Below are 21,730 nucleotides of genomic sequence, written 5' to 3' on the forward strand. Positions count from 1 at the left end.
AACCCTTCTCCCCTCTTGCGTTCCTCAATTCTGTCCTTGTCACTCTCGCTGTCTCTGTCAGCAGAGCCTAGCTTCGCCACCCCGTGTTCACCCTTTACCCGACCTCTTACTTGCTCGACCACCCCTTTCGCATCAAGGCTTTTTACTCCCTTTTTCTTGTGTACATTTTCTATCTTGCTCATTCTTTATTCGATTCTACGTACATATATTTGGTTTTATCAGTCTTCTCTCTTTAAACTTAATTTTTTTCTCCTTTCCATTTTTTCTCATGGTAATACGGAGCAATAGGAGAAAGGGAAAAAAGAGGGATGACTTTCCTCCGGGATATTGGTCATGGGTATGTACGTGGTGGGATGTAGTACTCTCCTCTCTTCGCTCCAGGGGACGCGGAATGGTCGATATTGATATTGATTGGAAGTTTTTAGCGGCCGATGGTTTAGAAATTGCGCCTTCCCGAGCGTCAGAGGAACGCTATGGGGATCGTGTTTCGCCCGATGGATCGGGTAATCGCGTGACCTACCGAATGTTTTCAGGTTTCCTACAAGTATCGCCGTGCAAGGTCTATTCTGTTTATCTCTAATTTTTAAGACCCAAACGAATATGTTTGGTTTTTGTCTTTTCTTTTTTCTCTATTTCCTTTTTCGTAATCGCGGTAGCGTTTACTTGGTTTTTGAATAGATAATTATTTTGTACCAGTGTAGCGGCACATGAATCAGAGAACATTTCGAATCATGTTGTTTTACAAATTGTTGTTGTACAAGTAATGTAAAGACAAATAAACTCCGGACAAAACAATGTCGCCGCTACATGCAACCGTCGAATGAAGACGAATTTCCCCCAACCAGTATAAATAAGTACATATATAAACACAGTACATATCGAGTATCAACGAGTATCAACGAATATCTACAGAGTATGTCCGAGTTATCCGACGAACAATAACGAGTATTTATTCTGCATTTTATATTTTGTATCAACGACTCACGTATACGTCTGTACGTATATTTATTTATTTATTTCATATATACATTTGACGGACTGCGACAGCAATATTTCGTTTTCGTTATTTCACGATATCTATTCAAGATTAATCCTCTACACCAGAAACACTTTCGAACCATTTAACAACGAAGGAAGCTTGTTCAATGTTAATAATTTCAATCATAATTATCATAACTCATTAGCGTGTACGTATCTCTTATTTCTGGAAGCTACTTTATTGTTTATTTTATTAATTTTAACATAGGATTATTTTACTTATTTTCTCGCTTTGGATATTTTTTCTTGGTTGACCTAATTCTTTCGTTATTAGGTTTATTACGTTATAGAGATTAATGGTGTCTCGTAATATACGAGATTAATTACTCTGTGTGAAGTTCAGAATTAAATTATAAAGTGATAGAGTTTAAATGACTCAAATACCCTTATCCTTACCCTGTATCTCCTTTGAGACACCAAGGTGAGAAACGCTTCCGCTACGCAACTCAGTTCCCGGAAATACATGTTCCTAGCCAACGTTAGTGATCGTGTAAACTGTCCATTCCACGCGTATTCTAAGTATAGGGAGCTCGGGTCTATTTTCGCGGTAATTCATGATGTACGATATCGGAAAATAAGCGGTGACTGGTAACGCTAAATAAAGGCGACCGATTATCGAGTATACTACTATTAATAAGAATCATTCGACTCGACGTTAATTGAGACTCCTACGTGTACATTCATTGGCGGAAAAACGATTAATAAGCTGGGGGGTGGAGATAAACGATGCAGCTAACGAATCACGAACATCAATTTGCCAATCAGATTTTTCCGAAAAATTGAATCTCCGAGTCCTCGACGCAAGTATTGATCATCGCGGAGGACAATCGTGAGCAATTGGAGTCTGATTGAAAGGTTAGTTTGGTTTTGATTAACTGTCCTATTGCGTCCACTCATTCTTTTTTTCCTTTCGAAAACTATTTGCATGAGTAAGATAACGATAGAATTTTTGTCGAACTAAAGCGATCGAAGAGAATTCAAAATGTTTTAGGAACTTTTTAGAAATGTTCGAGTGAGTAAGGGAATTATAAAATTTTAGTCGCCATAAAAATGTCGAAGACAATTAGGTATATCTGTTATCTTCCGCCGTAAAACATTCGATACCAAATAAAGGAACTAAAAACAAATCTGGACAGTCAAAAAAAAAAAAAAAAAAGAAATAACAGAGAGTACAGTTAGATAAAGAAACTTGTCTAGAAAAAGGCACGAGAAAGCGACGTATCAACTGTACCTGCCGCAGAGAATAGGAAAGAGAGAGTACGTGGAATGGTGGAAGATGACGAAGCAGCGGTAGAGTATGAGTGAAACAACGAAGAGGAGAAAAGGGAGGTCAGAGGGTTGCTGAGCGCCGCCCCTCTAGTAGTGGGGAGAAAATCTATCGCCATCTTTGTTCAACCGCCGGGATACACAGGAGGGTTGGTACCCCTACTCGCTACTTTCACCGTGAACTAGGGAAAGACAGTCTTCTAAGGGGAAGAACAGACAAGAACAGAATGATCGTGTGGGCGTTACTGCAGAGGAAGATGGAAGCTGGTTAACGCAACAGAGAGGCAAGACGATGGAGATCGGTGGCTAGAAAGGAAGCATAAAAGAGGGATAGAGTGTGAGAAGAGGGTGTAAGAGGGACAATAGAGAGGGATAGCGTTTCGTGCGTTTCGTTGGAGAACTCTAACTACCGGCCGACCGTAAAGGTCGACGTTGCGTTTTCTTTCTTCCTCTCCAAGTCTTTTTTTTCGTTGCTTTATTTCTCCTCTTCGTGGTCGTCTTTCGTCGAATCGTCACATCCTTTAACGACGAGCCAGCTGGTAGCAACCGTTACGTGTTTCTGGGACTCGACGTGCACGAAGTGTTTCCGGTTAATTTTTTTTTGCCTTAAAAGATTTTACTTTCTAGACAAATAACTTTGGAATCGTTGCAATAAGATTCAAGTTCACGGTGTTAAATGGATGACGGTTAGAATGTGAAGAAAGAAAAAAGAAACGTTGCGAAAGATGAAGATTAGAAAGAGAAATCGAAATCGTGGAGGAGAAACGGAAACGCGGCAGTCTCATGGAAAATGTGTCATTTTCTGTCCTTCTCGGCTGGCAAGGAAATTTAAAGGGACCGCGAAGAATGGTGGCAGGAGAGGGTAGGATTGTGTGCCGGGATGGTGAAGGTGAGAGGGTAGTTAAAGGATGAAATAGAGTGGGATGGAGGGGCGACGGAGAAATTGAGTCTGGTTCCTTGTATCTCATTCGCCGCGCCCCGTGCCATTAGTTGACCATGAAGAGTATCGTTACGAATCTCTCCCTCTGGAGGACCAGCTGACAGCCTCACTCGACCAAGTGAAACTATCTACAAGTGAAACAAGTCAGTGTTCATCGTTTACCATTCTACAGTAAAGCTTTGCAACGAAATAAACAACGAAGGAATTGACCGCGAAGAAAGAAAAAAGAATATTCAAGGAACCACGCCATAAAATAGGATATATTACGGAACAAAGGCTTCCTAATTACGAGGAGATGGGGTAGATATTTTTAACGAGTCTTTATTAACACCGGTTTCTCCGCGTTAATTCCAATTAGTCGGCATAAAAGCAACGAAAACTTCATCTCGATTTTTCTTACTGGTATCTTACAAAAGGAGCAATTCCTGTTGACTCAATATTTAAAGAAACATACATACTATAAAGCAGGAGAAAAGAAGGTATTGTCAGAGGAGAGAAAGAACGAGGATGACGAAGATATCCTGCGGAACGTGTATGGAAGTATATGTATACCTATCCAGTGGCGGAGGGTCCGCCAGGACCAGCCAGCGAAAACCACCCCTCTTGCCCTTTCCAGTGAAGCGAAAACACACAGAGGGAGCTAGAGTGCGACAGGTGGAGAACAAGGATGAGGATGGAAGAGGAGGGATAGGGATGGGCATTTCGGGGTAGCGAAGGAGAAAGAGGCTAGGTTAGTCGTGTTTGGCTCGTGTGACGAGCGCATGAGAGCGACGAGGAGGGACTTTGGAGGCGATGGTGAAGAGGATGGTGGCCGGCGTTCGGTGGACGAAGAGGGGAAGGATTAGAGGGTGAGAGTTAGGGGCGACGTAGTGGGGGATAGAGGCTGGTTCCGTGCGTTTCGTTGGAGAACTCGTACCATTGGGCGACCGTAAAGGTCGTCGTTGCTCTCTCTCCACGTCGGCACATAGAAGTCGAGCAGCTGGCAGCAACGTCAGCAACGAGGAACGGATCAGTCCACCGTGTGCCAGCCTCGAGGTCCGTGTTTCTCTCTCTCCCTCTTTTTCTCTCTGTCTGGATCCTTTGATCATCGTTCGCGGTGTGGAGAGGCCTGCTCCGAATAATACACGATACGACGATTATCGATACACGAATTTCATCGAGTATATACTTCCTTTTTTCCTCCGTTCTTATTTTGTTCTCGTATAAGAACTAATTTAAAGTTCTACTGGCCCTGACGATGGAGAAGATGAAACGAAAGGATTTCGGAGAAAAGAATACAAGTTGCCATTTGAGAATGGAGTTGTTGGAAGATATTACGCGATTGGGATTGGATCTCCACGATTGGACGATCTATAGAGAAATTGTATATTTGAGAGGATTGGTAGAAGAGAAGGAAGGATTTAAAGAAAATCAGCTGTCGAGGTGGACGTCGTCGTTCACGCGATCATGGAATTACTGTCAACGATCGACCGTGGCGATTAGCGTGAGTAACTGGAGGAAGCTAGGATGTAGACGATCACATAGATGGAAAATGTCTGTTTTCCCTTTAACCGCTATGTTGTTTCGATTAAGAACGGCCAATCCATGATTTCATGTATGCGAAGCATATTGTTGTACAGCCAACATTGTGTTCGATGATCATCGAATATTTTTCGATCGTTAGAAACGAAACATGTAATATGATTTGCGTATGACCTATGCTTGCATCATTTTCTTTATTATCATAAGATATTCTACCGTATTTTCATCACTCCGTTTTTCATTATCTGGCTGTTCTATCATCCTCACGTTCATAGCCTCTGGTTTTCTTTGATATATGTATTTCTTGGGAAGTTGTTGCACAACCGGAAAACGCGAATTAAACGTGTAAATACGAAACGTGCCGCCGTTGACGAGTATTTGCACTCCATTGTCTCCACGTCTTCGCTCCCCTTTTCCGTTTGGCCGGGCTCGTTCGCGATTTTGTCGCGTCGTCGATCTCCAGTCGTCATCAGATTAATTTTCAATTTTCGTGAAATCCTTTGTTTTTCAACGTGCAACGTTTCGTTATCGTAAAATAACTGCTTATCGATAAAATTAACATCAGTTGGACTTTGAATTCGTTATAAAATTCAACGCACACGAGAAAGAAATGTTTCATTTACTTCAAACCAGATTTTTATTAAGGCACTTTTATACAGAAAATTATCTACATATAGTTTCTTTATAGCATATATTTGCTGTTTGCAATAGGACTGAAGTATCGTTTACAGTGCAATACATATACTTACATATTTAGCTTTAAACGTATTGCATTTTTACATTGAAATAAATTAATGAGAAATAAGGAGAATAATTGCGGCAGTTAACATATCGTCAAACATTTTACGAGCTTGTCGACGGAGCAGATTGAAGCGTTGTGCACTTAAAATGTACACTGAGTCACGTCGACGAAAGACATTTCATTAATTCACGCAAATCCGATGTGAACAATGCGATACATACAAATTAGGCCCGTCCCTGGGCGATTTCTCGTGAACGAACGCATCAACGGCCAAATACCGTTCTCCAACCGCAAGATAATAATCCTAACATTACTGTGACGCTCCAAAAAATTTTATGAAAAGATGATTCATGTTTAGCTAAAAACGCTTCATATTTCATGACTTCACTTCACATCTTTTTATTTATTTCACTTTATTTATTTCACATAGAAATTTTTAACATAGTTAAGAAACTCAGATTTCAATTTCGCCATTAGAGAAATTAATAGATAGTAATTCTAATATCATTCTAGTTGAATGGGAAAATTCTATTAAAAATACATACATACTTCATATATACTTCATAATAGATAATAATTCTCACACCACTATAACTATTCCAAAAATTCTGCCAAAAAATATTTCATATTATAAAAGTCGTTTATACATTCAAAGAGACTTAAATCACAACTGTATCATTAAGAAGATTATTTTGTCAATCTAAGTTGTCGTTTCGCGACCTTAAATCAACCTGTCTACAGCGTTCTCGTTTCATTTTCCCGCGATGCAATATCATTTCGGTGGACGTCTGTTATTTCATGCTCTACCGCTGAATTATACTATCGTATTACTACTTTGTGTACCTGGTCGCGTTCCACGGTTCGCGTTTGATACGTGTAATCTAAGAAAATCGTCTCTCCAGGGCAAACGACGCGAAGAAGTTCCAAAGTACATTTGAAATTGCCGCGTGAAGCGGACGGGTCCATTGCAATGATCGGCGCGGTGATGCAGCTCTGATCTTATTGGCCAATTCACAGCGACGAGTACAATGGCGTAGGGAAGACGAAGTGCCCGTGCAAGGACGAATTATGTAATTGAGACGAGATACAGCTTAACGTCACTAATAACGAATTATTTGTTCGAGCGCGAACGAAAATCAGGTGATTCTAACTGGAACTGTTCCCGTAACAAAACATCTGGTATAGCATTGCTGAAGTGTGTTCGAAGTTTCAAGGACATCTTGTTTATGATTTGTGGGTCGTAATCCCAGATCGATATTCAATACCTTGCATCGTATAATTGAACTTTCGGAATTTTTCTTTGTTTATACGCATCTTCAATAAATTTAAATGCCAAAATATTATTATACAAAATATGATAATGACATGTTATATTAACATTGTAAAACATTTTATACTTTACTCTATTACTTAATTTTATGTCATGTTAGTAAAAGTCAAGTGAATAATACAATAAAAATGAAAAATTTTCTTCGATTAATTAAAAAAAATGCTGTATTCGTGCTCAAAGTTTTGGGTATGTTGATAAAAATAAAGTCACGAACAAAGCAGGGAAATGTATACGTATTTCTCCTGGGCAATTATTTACGTGAACTTAGCTAGAAGCTCGCCGCAAGTACACGTGTCAAGTGGAACGCGCGCGCGGTCGCATGTATCAGCTACGCGTTCTCCAAAACTGTGCACAATGATGTACGGACAATACGAAAAAGACCTGCGAGGCTGCCTCGGGGCGAGCCAACGATTGTCGGTTTTTTGTCGAGATCAAAGGTGTCCCGTAGTTTCAGCTATGTATAGTATACAGACAGTGCGAGGCACGCCTTGCGAGGCAGCCTTGTTGGTCTGTCTCGTACTCTCTGTACACTTTACATATATAGCTTAAACGAACCCTCCTCGTCGCCTATATGGGCGAGTTTCGCGAATGTCGGCTCGGACGATAAATTCGTATCGTGAATCAAATGCGATTGGCTAGCTGACAGTGACGTCAAGCCGGTGGGCAGCCGTCAAGTGGCAAGGCTGTGTCGCGTTCACTAGAGATTTGTAAAAATTCGCTTCCTTTTCTTCCCTTCTCTCCCCGATCTTTCATAATCGGAACCTATTATTACGACGATACAACGACAAATTTACCGAAGACTATGAATCATCTATGGCTGACGCAAACATCACGTGATGGCTTAGTTTTTTTTCAGGAAACATAATGTGTTGCCTCCAGTTAGAATTAATCGGATTCCGCGTCTCTCTTTTGCGTATATTCTCAATATTTGCATATGTATTTGAGATATACGAGTGTGTACACACGTAACATTTATCTAACGATGACAACTTTCCCGTTTCTTTTTTCCGGTTTCCTTGGCTGGGCGGCGATCGATGATGGGTGGTTGCAGTGAGCAGGCTCCATTGCGAATCCGAGTCCTTCAAAATGGACTTGATCCTGGACATCAACAGCTGGCTTTACCCTATGGAACTTGGTGAGTACCCTTCCACGATTTTTATTTTTAATATGAGACAACATCAAGATAATTGGACTACAACTATAATTGAGGATATTATTAGTAGATATAGTAGATTAAAGAACTATTGGCATTTTTCTGAAATATTTTGGTACACTGAAATTAGATGTGTATCAATACCAAAGAAGAATTAAAATTTTTATTTCATTAAATTTCATTTTTTCTTTTAATTTAAAGTTAAAGAAGAATTTTAAGAAAAATTTTCATAATTAAAAAAATATTTTATAATCTCAAAGTATGACCCAGCTATTGTCAAATATAACTTCAACCAGATAGAGTAGCTTCACGAAAACTACTTCTCTTGATAAAAAACATATGGTCCTCATTATACCATGTGTCGACCAATGTGACAAATCCAGCGATGATCAACGACGTTAAACTCTCTAACGAACAAAAATATTTTTGACCCAAAGTTATACGTGCTTGAAGATATGTGTGTTCTATTTAAACTTGTCAGAGTTTAAGAATTCTAATTTCACAAAAGAAGGTACCGCTCATATAGGACGAGTTCCATACGTAATTAATGACCGTCGTTTTTAGACTTACTTTCTTGTCAGCGGTAAAATTTCGTCTGCTTATATTATAATTTTCACTTGACAACGTTGTCGAGAGGGAAAAATACTTAAACAACGTCTGTTGGCAAAGGGACGACTCAGATCGCATGAAAATTCTGTTTGCTATAGCACAGAGGCGCTGTCAGGAGCTCTTAGGTGTTTGTTTACATCGTGCGCGGCTCGCAACTTTGCGTGCGTACACTTGTTCGATATATGTATGTAGTCACGGTCTGTAAATGTGCGCAAGATAAATATTGAGTTTACCATCTCCTTTAATTCGACGTAGTGTCTAAAAGTTTCATCATCGTTGTGAAGTACATATTTTCACGATTCAAATCGTGTATAATGCTAAGATTAAACGTATTAATTGATGCCATGGAAAAGCAAAATTTTAACTTAGAATTGTATGTATATTTAGTAACTTAAATTCAATTTTGTTTTATATATTGCGAGAAAATTTTTGATGATATCGTTTCGAATGGAAGGAACATAATTTAATACATTTTTTATCTTCCACAAAGGAAGCGATACTCATACTTTTAATCAAAGCAGGAGCGATATCAGTAAAAACGATCAGTAATTACTGCGAATACGTAGACCAGATATTATCGAACGTTCGATAAATGAACGAAGCTAAAATACATTCTATCGGGGCTACAAACAATACTATACTATACGATATTGTTTGTTACGCTTGTCTATTTTCATTCCGACGACCAAAACACACGTAAAGATGTGAATTCCGAAGCGCAGAATGAAATATATGTTCGTTTATAAAAGTGGCGGAACAGGTGGGGTGAATTTGGCAACCGCGACGATATTTAGAAATTTCTATTTTCCTTCTTGAGCGAATTTCGGGTACCGCCCGTTTTCCGGTTGAGCAACGAATGCCAAAATCATTGATGCGCTAAAATTGTTCCATGTTTTCCTTCATTTATGAGTAGAAACTCATAATAAAGCGTATTTGAGGCCTGAGATAGTGTACAAATTTATTGTAAAAATTAAAAGATAGATGATACGATTGTTTTATCACGCACGATTGATATCGAAGAATTTTATATAAACGGCGCGTCATATTTGGCACTTTGGTAAACACGACACGTGTTTCGTGCTAAAAGACACACGTGCTGCTCCAAGCGTGTCTTTTTATTCTTGTGGTTCTACCACTTCTTGGTTTAGACGTGCGAAGGACGACCTTGGTTAATGGACACTGCCGGAACGTGTTCCGCACAGCTCGAAGCGAGTTGCTGCTGGCCTACTGTGTACTTACATCTTTCAAGATGACTTCTTTTTGCTTTTTTTGTGCCAATGAACTGTTTTCGTCTACGACCTCGTCGTGTTTAAGACACGTGAGCCGTCTACTTTTGGATGTAGAGATACGACGTATTTTCGTCTCTTTTTTTTTAAAGAAACACGCTTCTGTCGTCATTTAGTTTTAGTTTCTTCAACGTCGCTCCTTTATGAATTCCGTGTCTTTGAAAAGCTGCTGGAGCTTACGGCGACGCGGACGTGCAAAACGACGCGACGTCTATATCTCTACGTGTAAGTTGATGCTAAACTGTGTCATTAATGGAAGAGGAGGTAAGGAGGAAAAATATTTGTTGACTGTTGAAATACGTTGTACATATTATATTCGATATATGCAATAAGAATCAGATCATTAGAAAATTTCTGAACATTTCCAAATTCGACTTAAATTTGTTTCCGATTCAGTCTGATGAAAAAAATAGCACGTGTAATATAATGTATATTAGATTCGTAAATGCCCAAGGCCACGTCACGCTGCAGCAAACCTCTAACCCCTCCTCCCTCCAAATATCGTCATTTTGACTCGGCTCACGGACAGTTCTGGATGTATCTCGTTGATTCGGGCGTTGCAGAGGGAGTGGGTGCGTCACACCCATCGGTAGCAAGGAAGGGAGAAAGAGGTGGGGTGCACCGCATCGTCGATCCACCCCTGCCTGTTCACTATGTTTACAGATTCATATCCTGTTTCCTTGTTGCTACTCTGAGAATGGCGTTTCCTTCTGCGTCTTTCTTGTAACCCCCGATCAACTTCAATATTGTATAGCTCAATTTATCTCTTTTATTATATTGCCTATTATGTTGTAGTATTGCAGAAACAACAAAATAGAGTCATAAATATATATTAAATACATACATACTAATTCTAGAAATTCGTATTATAACTAAGAAGTTTTATTCGTGTAAAAATAAAAGTCTTATAGCTATAACGTAATCTGTAGCATAATCGAAATCTATATAGTAAAAAAGGAATGGAGATCGTTGGTTTACAGCTGGCGAGGAGCAAAGAGGCGGGATAGATTTTGCAGGAAGGAGCTTGTCGATCGTGCAGAATAGAGCGCGTGGAATTGTGTTGGAAGGGGAACGAAGGTTAGTCCATAGGGCCAGGCAGTCCCGCTGTATTGACGCGCGGCGCACAGGCTTGCGCGAGATGACGCAATCTGCCTCCCATGCGCCCCGCTTTGCCCGTACCACATTCTACTCCCCACTCTGTTCTCCGTCGCTCGTATTCCACTCCTCTCTCCTGCTTCAGCCGGCAGCTCCCATAAGTTCAATGCCAAGGTCAAAACGTCCACGACTCGTAGCCGTGTCGGTCGCGATACTCGTTCGCCGAGAGAAGAAGCAGTTTGTGTGTGTGTTCGTCTGTACTCTCTTCTCTGATCGTGTGCTGCCTTGCTTTTGGTGGTATCACTCGTCGTCGTCGTCGGCGTTGTTGTTGTCGTCGTTGTCGTTGTTGTCGTCGTTGTCGCCGTTGTCGTCGTTGTCGTCGTTGTCGTCGTTGTCGTCGTAGTCGTGGTCGTTATCGTCGTCGTTTTCGTGGTCGTCGTCGTTATCTTCGTTGTCGTCGTCGTCGTCATCGCTATCTGTCGTTTCATCGAGCGTATATTCGCGTTCACCTCCCTGGTAGCGTATCGCGCGCGCTTTTTCCGCCGGTTACTTCGTAGCCGGCAAGCGCCTACGTGCCACCGTCTTCTTCGTGTGCACGCAGTTTCGTTTCGCACCGCGCGACTAACCTATATTAAACTACGCACGGACATGTTGAATTACATGAAGTTAAGATGTGTTACGGATTACGCAGTGAGAAGGAGGATATCGACTGCGAAGGCAGTGGAAAAAGGATGGGACTCTGCAAATCGTCATAATGTAAACGTTATATGTGATTATCCGAGGAATGCAGTTGTTGCAGTGTGCTGGCAATTGCCTTGAGCTGTAGGCAAGATTATGGTGCAGGTGCGTGAATATTGAAATAGAGAACGAAAGTTACTCTGTGCGGAAAATGCGGATGCGCGATCATATCAAGAATGGATATAAACTATCGTTGAATTCTCTCTTCCTCTCCACTGTGCTTAATGTCGTGAGACAAGATGGCGGTTTTCGATAGACCCTGGAACATGTTAAAGCTTTCGTACGCGGGGGTGGTCGATGTTGCTGAATGTGTTATGTCGTATTGTTATCTTTCAAAATGTCTTTCGTTGTTTTCAATTTAAAATAAAACTTTATTTAAGCATTTAGTAATATCGGATTGTAATGTAATACCGCTAATTTTGTCTACCATATTTTCTCGTATATATACCGTATTGACGTTTCAAATATTTATAACGCAGTGCAGTTTTGTAAATCGCCTTCGAAAACAACCGTGTTCTAGGAACGCCTAAATTTAGTTTAAAGTATTAATATGCGTCTCTGGTGCAAGGGAATTAATGATACGCGTTGCTGTCAGTGTCAAGGTTAATGCTGTAAATCACGCGAGCCCATATCCTTTGCACGGTTCGCATTGGTTGTAATATGGCTGGGGTTAATAATATGGTCCTGTATCGCTCAACTAGATAATCTATAATCGTTATACCATTATCGTGATGTAAGCCTGACCCCACAGACATCTCGTAACATGATCAATTGGTTATGTAGATTTTTCTAACTCCGTTTTCATTCGTCGTTTCTTTGTGTCCTCCTCGACATTGCCACGGCCGGTAATATCGATTACCATACTATATCTATCATCGACATAGTATAGAATTCTAACCTTGACCCTTGTTCTCTGGGATTCTTACGTGCGAGCTTCGCGGCGCTTCCTATTTAATCGAATAGGTGCAATAGAGAAGTGGTATGTTTCATTCAACTACGTGTTTAATGTAATTCCGCTGATAATGTAATTACGTTGACAATTTTGTCCTTTTCATTTAGCGCCCCAGTTTTCTATGTCGCTAGTAGTCCTATTCCCTGTATAGATTAACCTCTCCCCATGCATCCCTTCCTTTCGATCTCCCTACTTTCCATCTTTCACCCCTTTCCTTCCCTACTATGTGATTATTCAACGACCCATTCCGAATACGCATTATATTTACATATATTCTTTAAGGATTGCTTCCTTTTATGAAATATCTTATTCTATCTTGTTACGATATATTAATATTCTTTTTTATTATAACAATTTCAACATGAGAAATTCTTTAATATTTATATAATGTGAATGAATATTTACATAATACTAACAATAACTATATTTTCAAAATATTCTCCCGCTATTGTTCGATTACCCTCACTTCCGCTAATTTAGAACCTATTTTGTTACGGTAATTTCTGAAGCTTTTCCTACTCTATCCACCGCTTGCATAATCATCGGTAGGACGCGTATAATCGATATGACATATGTTGTATTAAGTTTTCGTGTTTCCTTCCAAATGTGCGATAACGTGTCGTGTCACGTTTGTAACGTGCGATGTATGATGCAATAAGAGGGGAAAACGTCAATCGGTTTTCTCGTTTCTTTATCGTGTGCACACACGTATGTGTCTATAGTCTGTTCCGCGAAAGTAGCGGTATGAAGACGGACGGGTCCTATTGGTTTAAATCCGATCAACCATGTATGTATTTCGTTTGAAACGTGGCGAAACGAACGTCTGCAACGCCCTCCCAGTCGTATTTTCAATGCAGTCACCTTGAGGTTTATTATTAGGTATCAATTTCCGTGTTTCGACGTTGCGGATTTTTGCTGCGTCAATATTTAGATAAAGGCAAAAAGCTTCTTAAAATGGTTACATATGTTATTTGTAAAACTATTTTTCAAATGGTATAGTTTATTAGAATATTCTGATTCCTTTTTTCAGGTGATAAATTTCGTTTGGTTCTTGCAACGACCTTGAGGGAGGACGGTTATCCCGATGGAGGGGAGTGGAACGCGACGGAACAGGAAGGCGGCTCCAGAGCAGATAGTTTTGAATACGTGATGTCCGGTATGGTTTATCGAATCGAAGGCGATGAGGCAAGCAACGAGCCTAGCAGTAGACTGTAAGTGATTTTTTACATTTGGCTTTTTACAGTAAAATCTTGGTGGATCTTTTAGCAGAATAAAATGTCAAACATTTTGAAACGTTAGATCTTTAGATGTCAGAAGAATGGATTGAGAATTTTTTCTTCACATATTTTTCCAGATAGTACTAAATATATATTCCATTATCTTAGACATAAAAAAGTAATAAAATTGTATTGAACATTAGAACCAAGTATCTAGAAATTATCTATATTTTTATATTATGCATTGAAATATAACATCCATTTCGGATTATGTAGAATTAAATTAGAAATTTTAAAAACTTTCAAAAAAATCATACGAAAAGATTGTGAAAAAGATAGATATATCTGAAACACGTCACGTCTGTATCACTATTTTATTCTGTTACGATCCACCGTAATCGTTTGGCGTATCGTGCGTGCACGCACGCAACGTCACATTGTGACGTCATTCGCACGCGTCAACGACGTGCGTAAACGCGCCCTCTTTCTACTGTGATCTCTGATTGGCTCGCTTCCAGTGCTCAATGAAGTTCCGTGAGAGTTTTTATAACCTTCAAAAAGAACCCATGAAGTGTTCTTCGGTAGTACGAAAAATGAAAAGAAATAAACGCATTAACATTAGTGTGGTGTTAAACAATTAATTTATTTCTTAACCAATTTGCGTAATATATACTAACGTATGATAAAAACATAAACGCTACCGACGTTAGTAGCTTGGTAAAAAATTCTATAATAAATATGATCTTGCGATAATGAAAATATATGTTTCTTGGAATTTTGTGAATATAACTTTCAAATTAGATTTATGTAAATTATATGGTTAACTTTCTAGTTATATTTTATAAATGACAAAAACTCCCAGTGATTAGTTAGAATAGGACGAAGTTATTCTATTGGAAGAGGCCCCGTGATAACCCTGTTTTGAACGACTTATCGTTTAACCTTGAAACTTGACTACCGTCACGTACAGTGTATATAGCAGAAGCCGCTTTGATGTCTGATCGTTGCCGGTCTCGTCGTAAACTGCGCGCGCGAACTCTATCCGGCTTTGTGTACACGTTTGAATTCGCATATAGCGCTGAAGATAGGAGAATACAGCGTGGCCGACGCTCGATAAGATAAGTAAACTCGGTGCTATACGTAAAGGGATTTTAAATTGTTCGTAAAGCTTATGTAATTGTTTTGTTTCACTAATTATACATGTATATTATATTTATTCCTGATCCCGTACTTTTCCGTTCCCATTATTTACGTTACTTTTTCTTATATTTTGTTTTAAAGATTAGTTATCATACAAAAAAGCAAAATGAATAATTATCAGGTATGTGTACATACATATATTAAGGTTAGAGTGATCGATCATCTTGAGTTTGAATAATAAGTTTTTCTTCTTAAGTGGAATCTTGGTATAACTGTAAGTTGACCACTATGCGACAGTTAACAGTTCGTTAAACATTAAAAAAAAAAAAAATTTGCTTTCAGTCGGTATCAATAATGTCATATTCAGTTATCAGTCTTATTATGATTCATAGTTCATTGGTTCTCTTGCTATCTTCACATACATGTTTCCATTAGCTTTTTATTACCAGATTTTATCATGTACGATAGCTATTTTCTAACCTTCCGGGACTTTCAGAAATTCAATTATTGAACGGCATGTGTGCCTCACGTTACATCACATATGTAGTTTTTCATATTTTTAATGAAACTATTCGAGGAGAAATAAAGTTTATGAAACAAGGAAATTATTCACCAACAAAATGGTAAATATTAATATCTAAACATTGGATTAATAATGAATGCGGCAAATAACATTGAATCAATAATCAATGAAAGCACAATGAGGGTCCTCAGGGTCCCTCTTTTTAAAAGCCATCAACCAAAGAAGAACCGTGGAAAGATCTGATTATCATCCAACCCGTTCGGTCGGTAAAAGCGAAACGGAAATGGTGAACGGGCTCTCGGAGAACAGGGAGCCACTCTGCGTTCACTCGGTGGGTAATGAAGCGAGTGAACACAGCTGGTGGTATCTCAGTTTTCTGAGGGCGTTAGCAGCCCATTGAGTTACCTGCAGGTCCTCTATGGTGATTTTATGAAGGGACAATAAAAGGAAGTAACAATAAAAACGATCATAAAATTGTACTTTAACTGGAAAACATCAGATACAAAGTCTACATTGATATTTATGGGATCCTATAATAACGCACTCAACAATTTATGGATTGAAAGTCATAAAGATTGTCATAACCAAATAATATTTGCTACTACGGATTATGAAAGCAGCTTAAATATTTACACTGTCAATCAGATTGTATATCGATATCAGCTATGCATAGATAACGAAAGTTAAGAATTACTCAGGTGTTTAATGACACGATTGGCTCCAAGTAAGCAATCAAGCAATTTAATATGGTTTATTGTGGTGCGCCTCTACTGATATCACGAGTCCACCAAATAGGGGCGTGACAGATGAGAAATGAATTATTGATCCTCTGGCAAGCTCTGGCTGATCCTCTGGCAAGCCGAACAATACGCAAGTACGCATGTCATCATAATAATGAAACTTCTCTGAAGATGAAGTCTTCAATGAATTTCTTTGTAGTTGAACAATCTTTCAACTTGTTTATTCAAAAGGTATTTCCTAAATTAAATATCTATAAAATAGAAACGTTATGGAGGTTCTTATATTCAAATTAAAATAACGATCCCGTTAGTGGGCTGGTAATATCGAAAAGACTTTTGGATTATTAATGCAAACAGGGAGCGCGTATGCGCAACGCGCATGCGTGGTCGCCATAAATCGTATATTTGAATTGGTTCAGGGCGCGCGACGCGCTAGGATGCGCACAAGGTCGACTGTGCTGTCAAAATCAGCTGACGCTCTGGTGACCAATCAGCTGATTCTCAACTTCTCAGCAGAAGACTTCCCTCCTAGTTACGAATTCTTAGAGGGCGCTAAGTTTCCATTATGTGTTTCATTAGTTCCTTATTTGAAGATCTATACGCCGCCGTCCTATAAATTAATTTCCTTTTAATGGAACCAATTTAATTATTCATCCATTTGTTGATTATTAAGAAGATCTAAATTTGAAAGAACATTTTCTAAATTTCAAGTCTTTTTAAGTAACCTAACCCCAATTATAATTAAAGGAATTTGCTTTGTAGTAGTAATTTAAATAAATCAAGTACTTTTACAGACATATTGGCATTCCTATTAATAAACTTTTACATTTTTATATATGAATTATATTTCATCTTCTTTCTATTCCAATAAATATGATGTAAATGTTAGAGTTGCTTTATTGCTGCAAACTCTTCAGTTGAAGATTTCTTTCGAACTGAAATTCAGTGCGTAATTTTGTTAGGAAGCAAAGAATCAGATAGAACAATGTAGTAAAATGCGTAGTGAAGAGTCTTGCGAGAAGCTAACATGATTAGAAGCCGCACTTGATATCCTCTGATGTGTTCATTAGATCATTGCAGCGTTAATGCTTGGCGTGACATCATCGCTGCCATTATAATGGTTAACGTCCCCAGTGAAAACAATTTAATTTCTAATTATTGCGTATTTGTATATATTTAGGATGACTTAATATTTAATCAAAAATATGAATGATTCTAAAGAATTGTCATTCTTTTGTAGAATAACAACTTTGGTGCGAAAAATACCATTCAATGCGCGCATAAATTAATTTTTATCTCCCTAACGCGGCATTGGGAAACGCAGGCTTAAAATAATATAACATATAGACAGTGTGTATTATCGTAGTTTCTGTTATCTGCAGTGTAAGCAGCAGTGCACAAATATAGACATTCACTATTTCGATAATTATATCACGATAGTATAAATGGAATAATCGAATTACGTTATTCCGATTAAATCTTAATGAATTCTCAATTCCTCTCTCTGTGATCCGCTTATGATGATCCCCTGAAATGGATTGCGTTAGTCTAGTAACAATTGTTTTTATATCAATCGTAAATCAGGATTTCCTAACATTAAAACAATATTATGTAGAGATATTCGCTATTACGTTAATACCTCAATGGAAGATATTTATGCAAATTTGTGTCGAGATGAATAGTCAAAGAGATAGGATTTAGATGAAGATTTGTTTCGTCTTTAATGGATGTTTTGTACATTTTACATAATATGTGTACTTTGAAAATTTGTTCTATAAATACATGAATATTCGTAATCTACTCGAAATTGACATTTATCAGCATTCAGAATTAGCGTTTCCTAATAATATTTTCTAATTAAATTACAATTTCTTTACTATTACAAATATGTCTAAGGAAATTTATTCTAAAAATTTGTTAGACTTGTGTTAAACACTCGTAGGCATTGACAAACAAGATCAAAATTATCACAGGCGTAGGCGAATAGCTTTAGATTCAAGGTCTCTGCACCTAAAAGGTTTTAATGCTTTCTATACATTTTACTACAGCATTCCAATCTATATTTATAAATAACTTCATTACACTTCAATTGCAAAATATGTCTATTATTCCATAAAGATATAAAATTGATCAAAAGAATATTTAAGACTAGAATAAAAATTGAAGATATTATAGTGAAATCATAAAAATGGACAGATTGGGTTAAAGCTTGCATGTTTTAAAATTCGAATATAGTAATTTGAGATATATAGGGAGAGATAAGAAGTTTTGTCAGAATATTTAACAAAGAATGTTATAATGTACAATTTGTATGTTAAAACACTATCTACATTTTGGCTAATATTTATTGAAATATAATTTCCACTCAGAGTCCCACGAACCTAAGTTGAACAGTCTGAACAGTTAATTTATAACTCTATATATCTCTTCCGCCAATTATACAACAAAAGACCCTTTTTTACCATCAGAGTGTCTAACAAGTTCTTCAGTGTAAGGGAGCTCAGAATGAAAAAGCGACCGTGTTCGAACTCGTCCTGACGTTGTAAATATATCCGTGTAACTTGGTGGAAAATTTAACCGCCACGTCACTCGACTTTGCGTTCCTAGAAAACTCGTGCGAGCACAGCAAAGAGGGAGAGCGACGAGCACGTAAAAACATCGCGTTACGGCTTGCAACAAAGGGTCGTCTAGGTGGCGCTAGGAGTAAGGGGAGTAGGGTTATGTAAGACTTGCGCTGCGACGACAGCGAACATTGCAGCATCGCGTTTTTGGCAGGGAGGTACGTTTTCATTCCGTCCTCTAATGAGCACGCTCCTTTCTAGTGTGTCATCGATGATGGTGCAGGTGTGTATAAGAATTCATTAGATACATGATGAATCAAATAATAGTATTAATAGTTGTTCTATAGTTATAATAAAATTTTAAATTTAATGGAATAATGGAAGCAGGATGCAGCAATTTCTAATAATCTTAGATTTAGTAGAATAATAAGAAAGGATGCAATCATCTCTAAAGGCGGAGTCCTAATTTTAGAGAAATAATGAAAAGACGAAGTCAGTGAAATTTAATGAAAAAGCTTTTTTGGGAAATGATTAAAATATAAAGGAGATAATTAATGGAGATTAATGGAGATAATTAAAGGAGATAATTAAAATTATTATTCCTGAATAATGCTTCATTATATATTATTTATTTTTTAAGGAAGTTAGGTGTTGCAAGGTTTGAAACTTTTGGTCAATGGTTATTTTGCATTTAAAACACTGTTAAAACGATGAAAATAGAGGTGCCTACAACGTGCCAGTATGACGTACGTCACTGGTCAGCTCGTAGCCTTGTACTTTAGAGGCTCTATGTACTCATTGTATATAGACTATCCGGAAGAGCGGAAGGAGGAAGGGAATGCTCCGTCACGTAATGCAGGCATTATGCAATCCTGTCCCGACTATTTAACAACAGCTGATCACACTTTTAGCTTGTGCAATTTTTCACAACTACCGTGTACGAAATACACTTTCTTATTTAACATACATTCCCAGGAACGTCCTTTTATTTGTATAACAAAAAGATATTCGTCAAAATTGTTGACCTATCATACATTATTATTTTAATATTGCCACAAAACAATATCAAGCAATGACAAATAGGACACGAATTCTTACTAAATTCACCCCAATGACACTATCATTTATTACTTCAATTTCCTTTCAAAATTTCTCCTTTCAAGCACAATTTATCTCACTTTATGTGTCCTTTCTGACCCTCGATCTATCATTTTTCGTTCTAAATTCGCGGTATTCGTAAATTCGGTCGGTCTGAAACTTGGACCAGTCGCTCGGTCCCGTTGTTAATGTTATTGTCTCATTTAGGAAACTCTCAACGGTGTGTTGAGAATTATTTTACAGCTACAGAGTGATAAATACAGAGAAACAGTCACGTACAAGTTGGAGTTACTCGTTGACGTCACGTCGTGAGCGCAGAAGGGGACTCAGTGGTTCCAGTTATTCGATTATGTTACATTAATCCACGTATTCCGAGCAGTACGATTCTAGCTGCATCGCTGCAGTTCCATATATCTCGTTAGACCCTCTAATTCCACCATGGATGAATACATCCACCTAAACTCACCATAAACTCTGTTACAAGGTATTAGATTCCTTGTAATTGACGGAAAGAATAGTAGATTATTCCAAAACATTTACGTAAACACTTAAGTTAATTACTAAGGTGAGATTCATTAGATCTTGGCTATTTTTGCTTTCGTGATAATTTACGAAATATCAAGAATTGTGAGATGCTTTGTATATCAGTATATCCACGTAGTCTTCTCATAAATAACGTTGCAAAATGTTAAGCGTCCTCTGAATATAAAGAATTAGTATCGATATCTTGAATGGAAAATTCTTTACAAACTTTTATGCAAAACATTCAAGCTAATTGGCAAGTAGAAATCTTTTGGGTCTTCTTAATCATGATAATTTTTATTTTTGTGATAATTCGAAAAATATACATTGCTACATGTTTCCTAGATATGTAACCTACTTCTACGATTTAATTACAAAATTTAACAAAAGTCGAATTAACTTTCTACAATTGACCAATATAAAATTGACAACTTAAAACCAGGTAGATTTTCTCTTATGCTGCCTGGTCATAGTATCAAACGAGAATGGTCTGGTCCAAGGCAGAATTATTATTTCGATATAATCGACCCGCCTGTTTTTCGTTCAAACGATCTAGGTCAGCTGTTGTCGATGATATCGGCGCCTCTCAAATCTCTTCCTCTCTTTGAATATGCAAATACGCACAGTGATTCATATGTTTTCATAGATACGTTCATACGTCAAGATAGCGGATGTTATTTGCTCTTTCTCCTAATATTTTCGCACAGGCGATGATGGTACATGACCATTGTTGGCCAAGTAGATCGTTTGTCTTTGCTTGAGAATGAAACGCGTCTTGTATCTTCGAAACATAAATTCCCTATGTGTATTGTTCTGTCAAAATGACTTTACCTTAACCATATATTATACGTACACGGTGGACAAAATTATTTGGAAGAAATTAGTTCAATTTAAATACATCATATCTTTTTGTTAAACCTATTAAATTAATTTATGCTAAATAAGATTAAATTACTTTACTTTAGATATTATATAATTTATATAATATTTATAAATATTTTGTATATCTGTACAGTTCTAAATTTTCCAAAATCATACACACATCCACAGTCCATATACCAAATATATATTTTAATACCTTTTACTCTTTCATACTAAAACCCCGTATTACATTCACTTTATTGATCAAACTGAGACAAGCTTTCACACGATTACTATTATCTATTACTTATGAAGACTATATTCTCTTATCATTCCCCTTATTCTACATACAACCAACGTAGACGAAAAAGAAGACAATCTTCCATATCTAATATCTT

The 21,730-nt window shown here is 37.8% G+C and overlaps 1 protein-coding gene across 4 annotated transcripts in view; it reads left to right on the top strand.

Moving 5' to 3' along the window:
- LOC126921633 (DNA-directed RNA polymerases I, II, and III subunit RPABC3) overlaps positions 1 to 21,730 on the top strand; it is a 72,477-nt gene that overhangs the window by 23,499 nt on the left and 27,248 nt on the right. For 2 of the 4 annotated variants that reach the window (XM_050733355.1, XM_050733356.1), the window contains exons 2-3: positions 7,889 to 7,972; positions 13,701 to 13,881. In XM_050733355.1, the coding sequence (XP_050589312.1) occupies positions 7,889 to 7,972; positions 13,701 to 13,881 (265 nt within the window). The other 2 variants (XM_050733358.1, XM_050733357.1) reach the window with 2 other exon arrangements.

This window comes from Bombus affinis, chromosome 11 (assembly GCF_024516045.1).
Source record: "Bombus affinis isolate iyBomAffi1 chromosome 11, iyBomAffi1.2, whole genome shotgun sequence".
NCBI classification, from domain to species: domain Eukaryota; kingdom Metazoa; phylum Arthropoda; class Insecta; order Hymenoptera; family Apidae; genus Bombus; species Bombus affinis.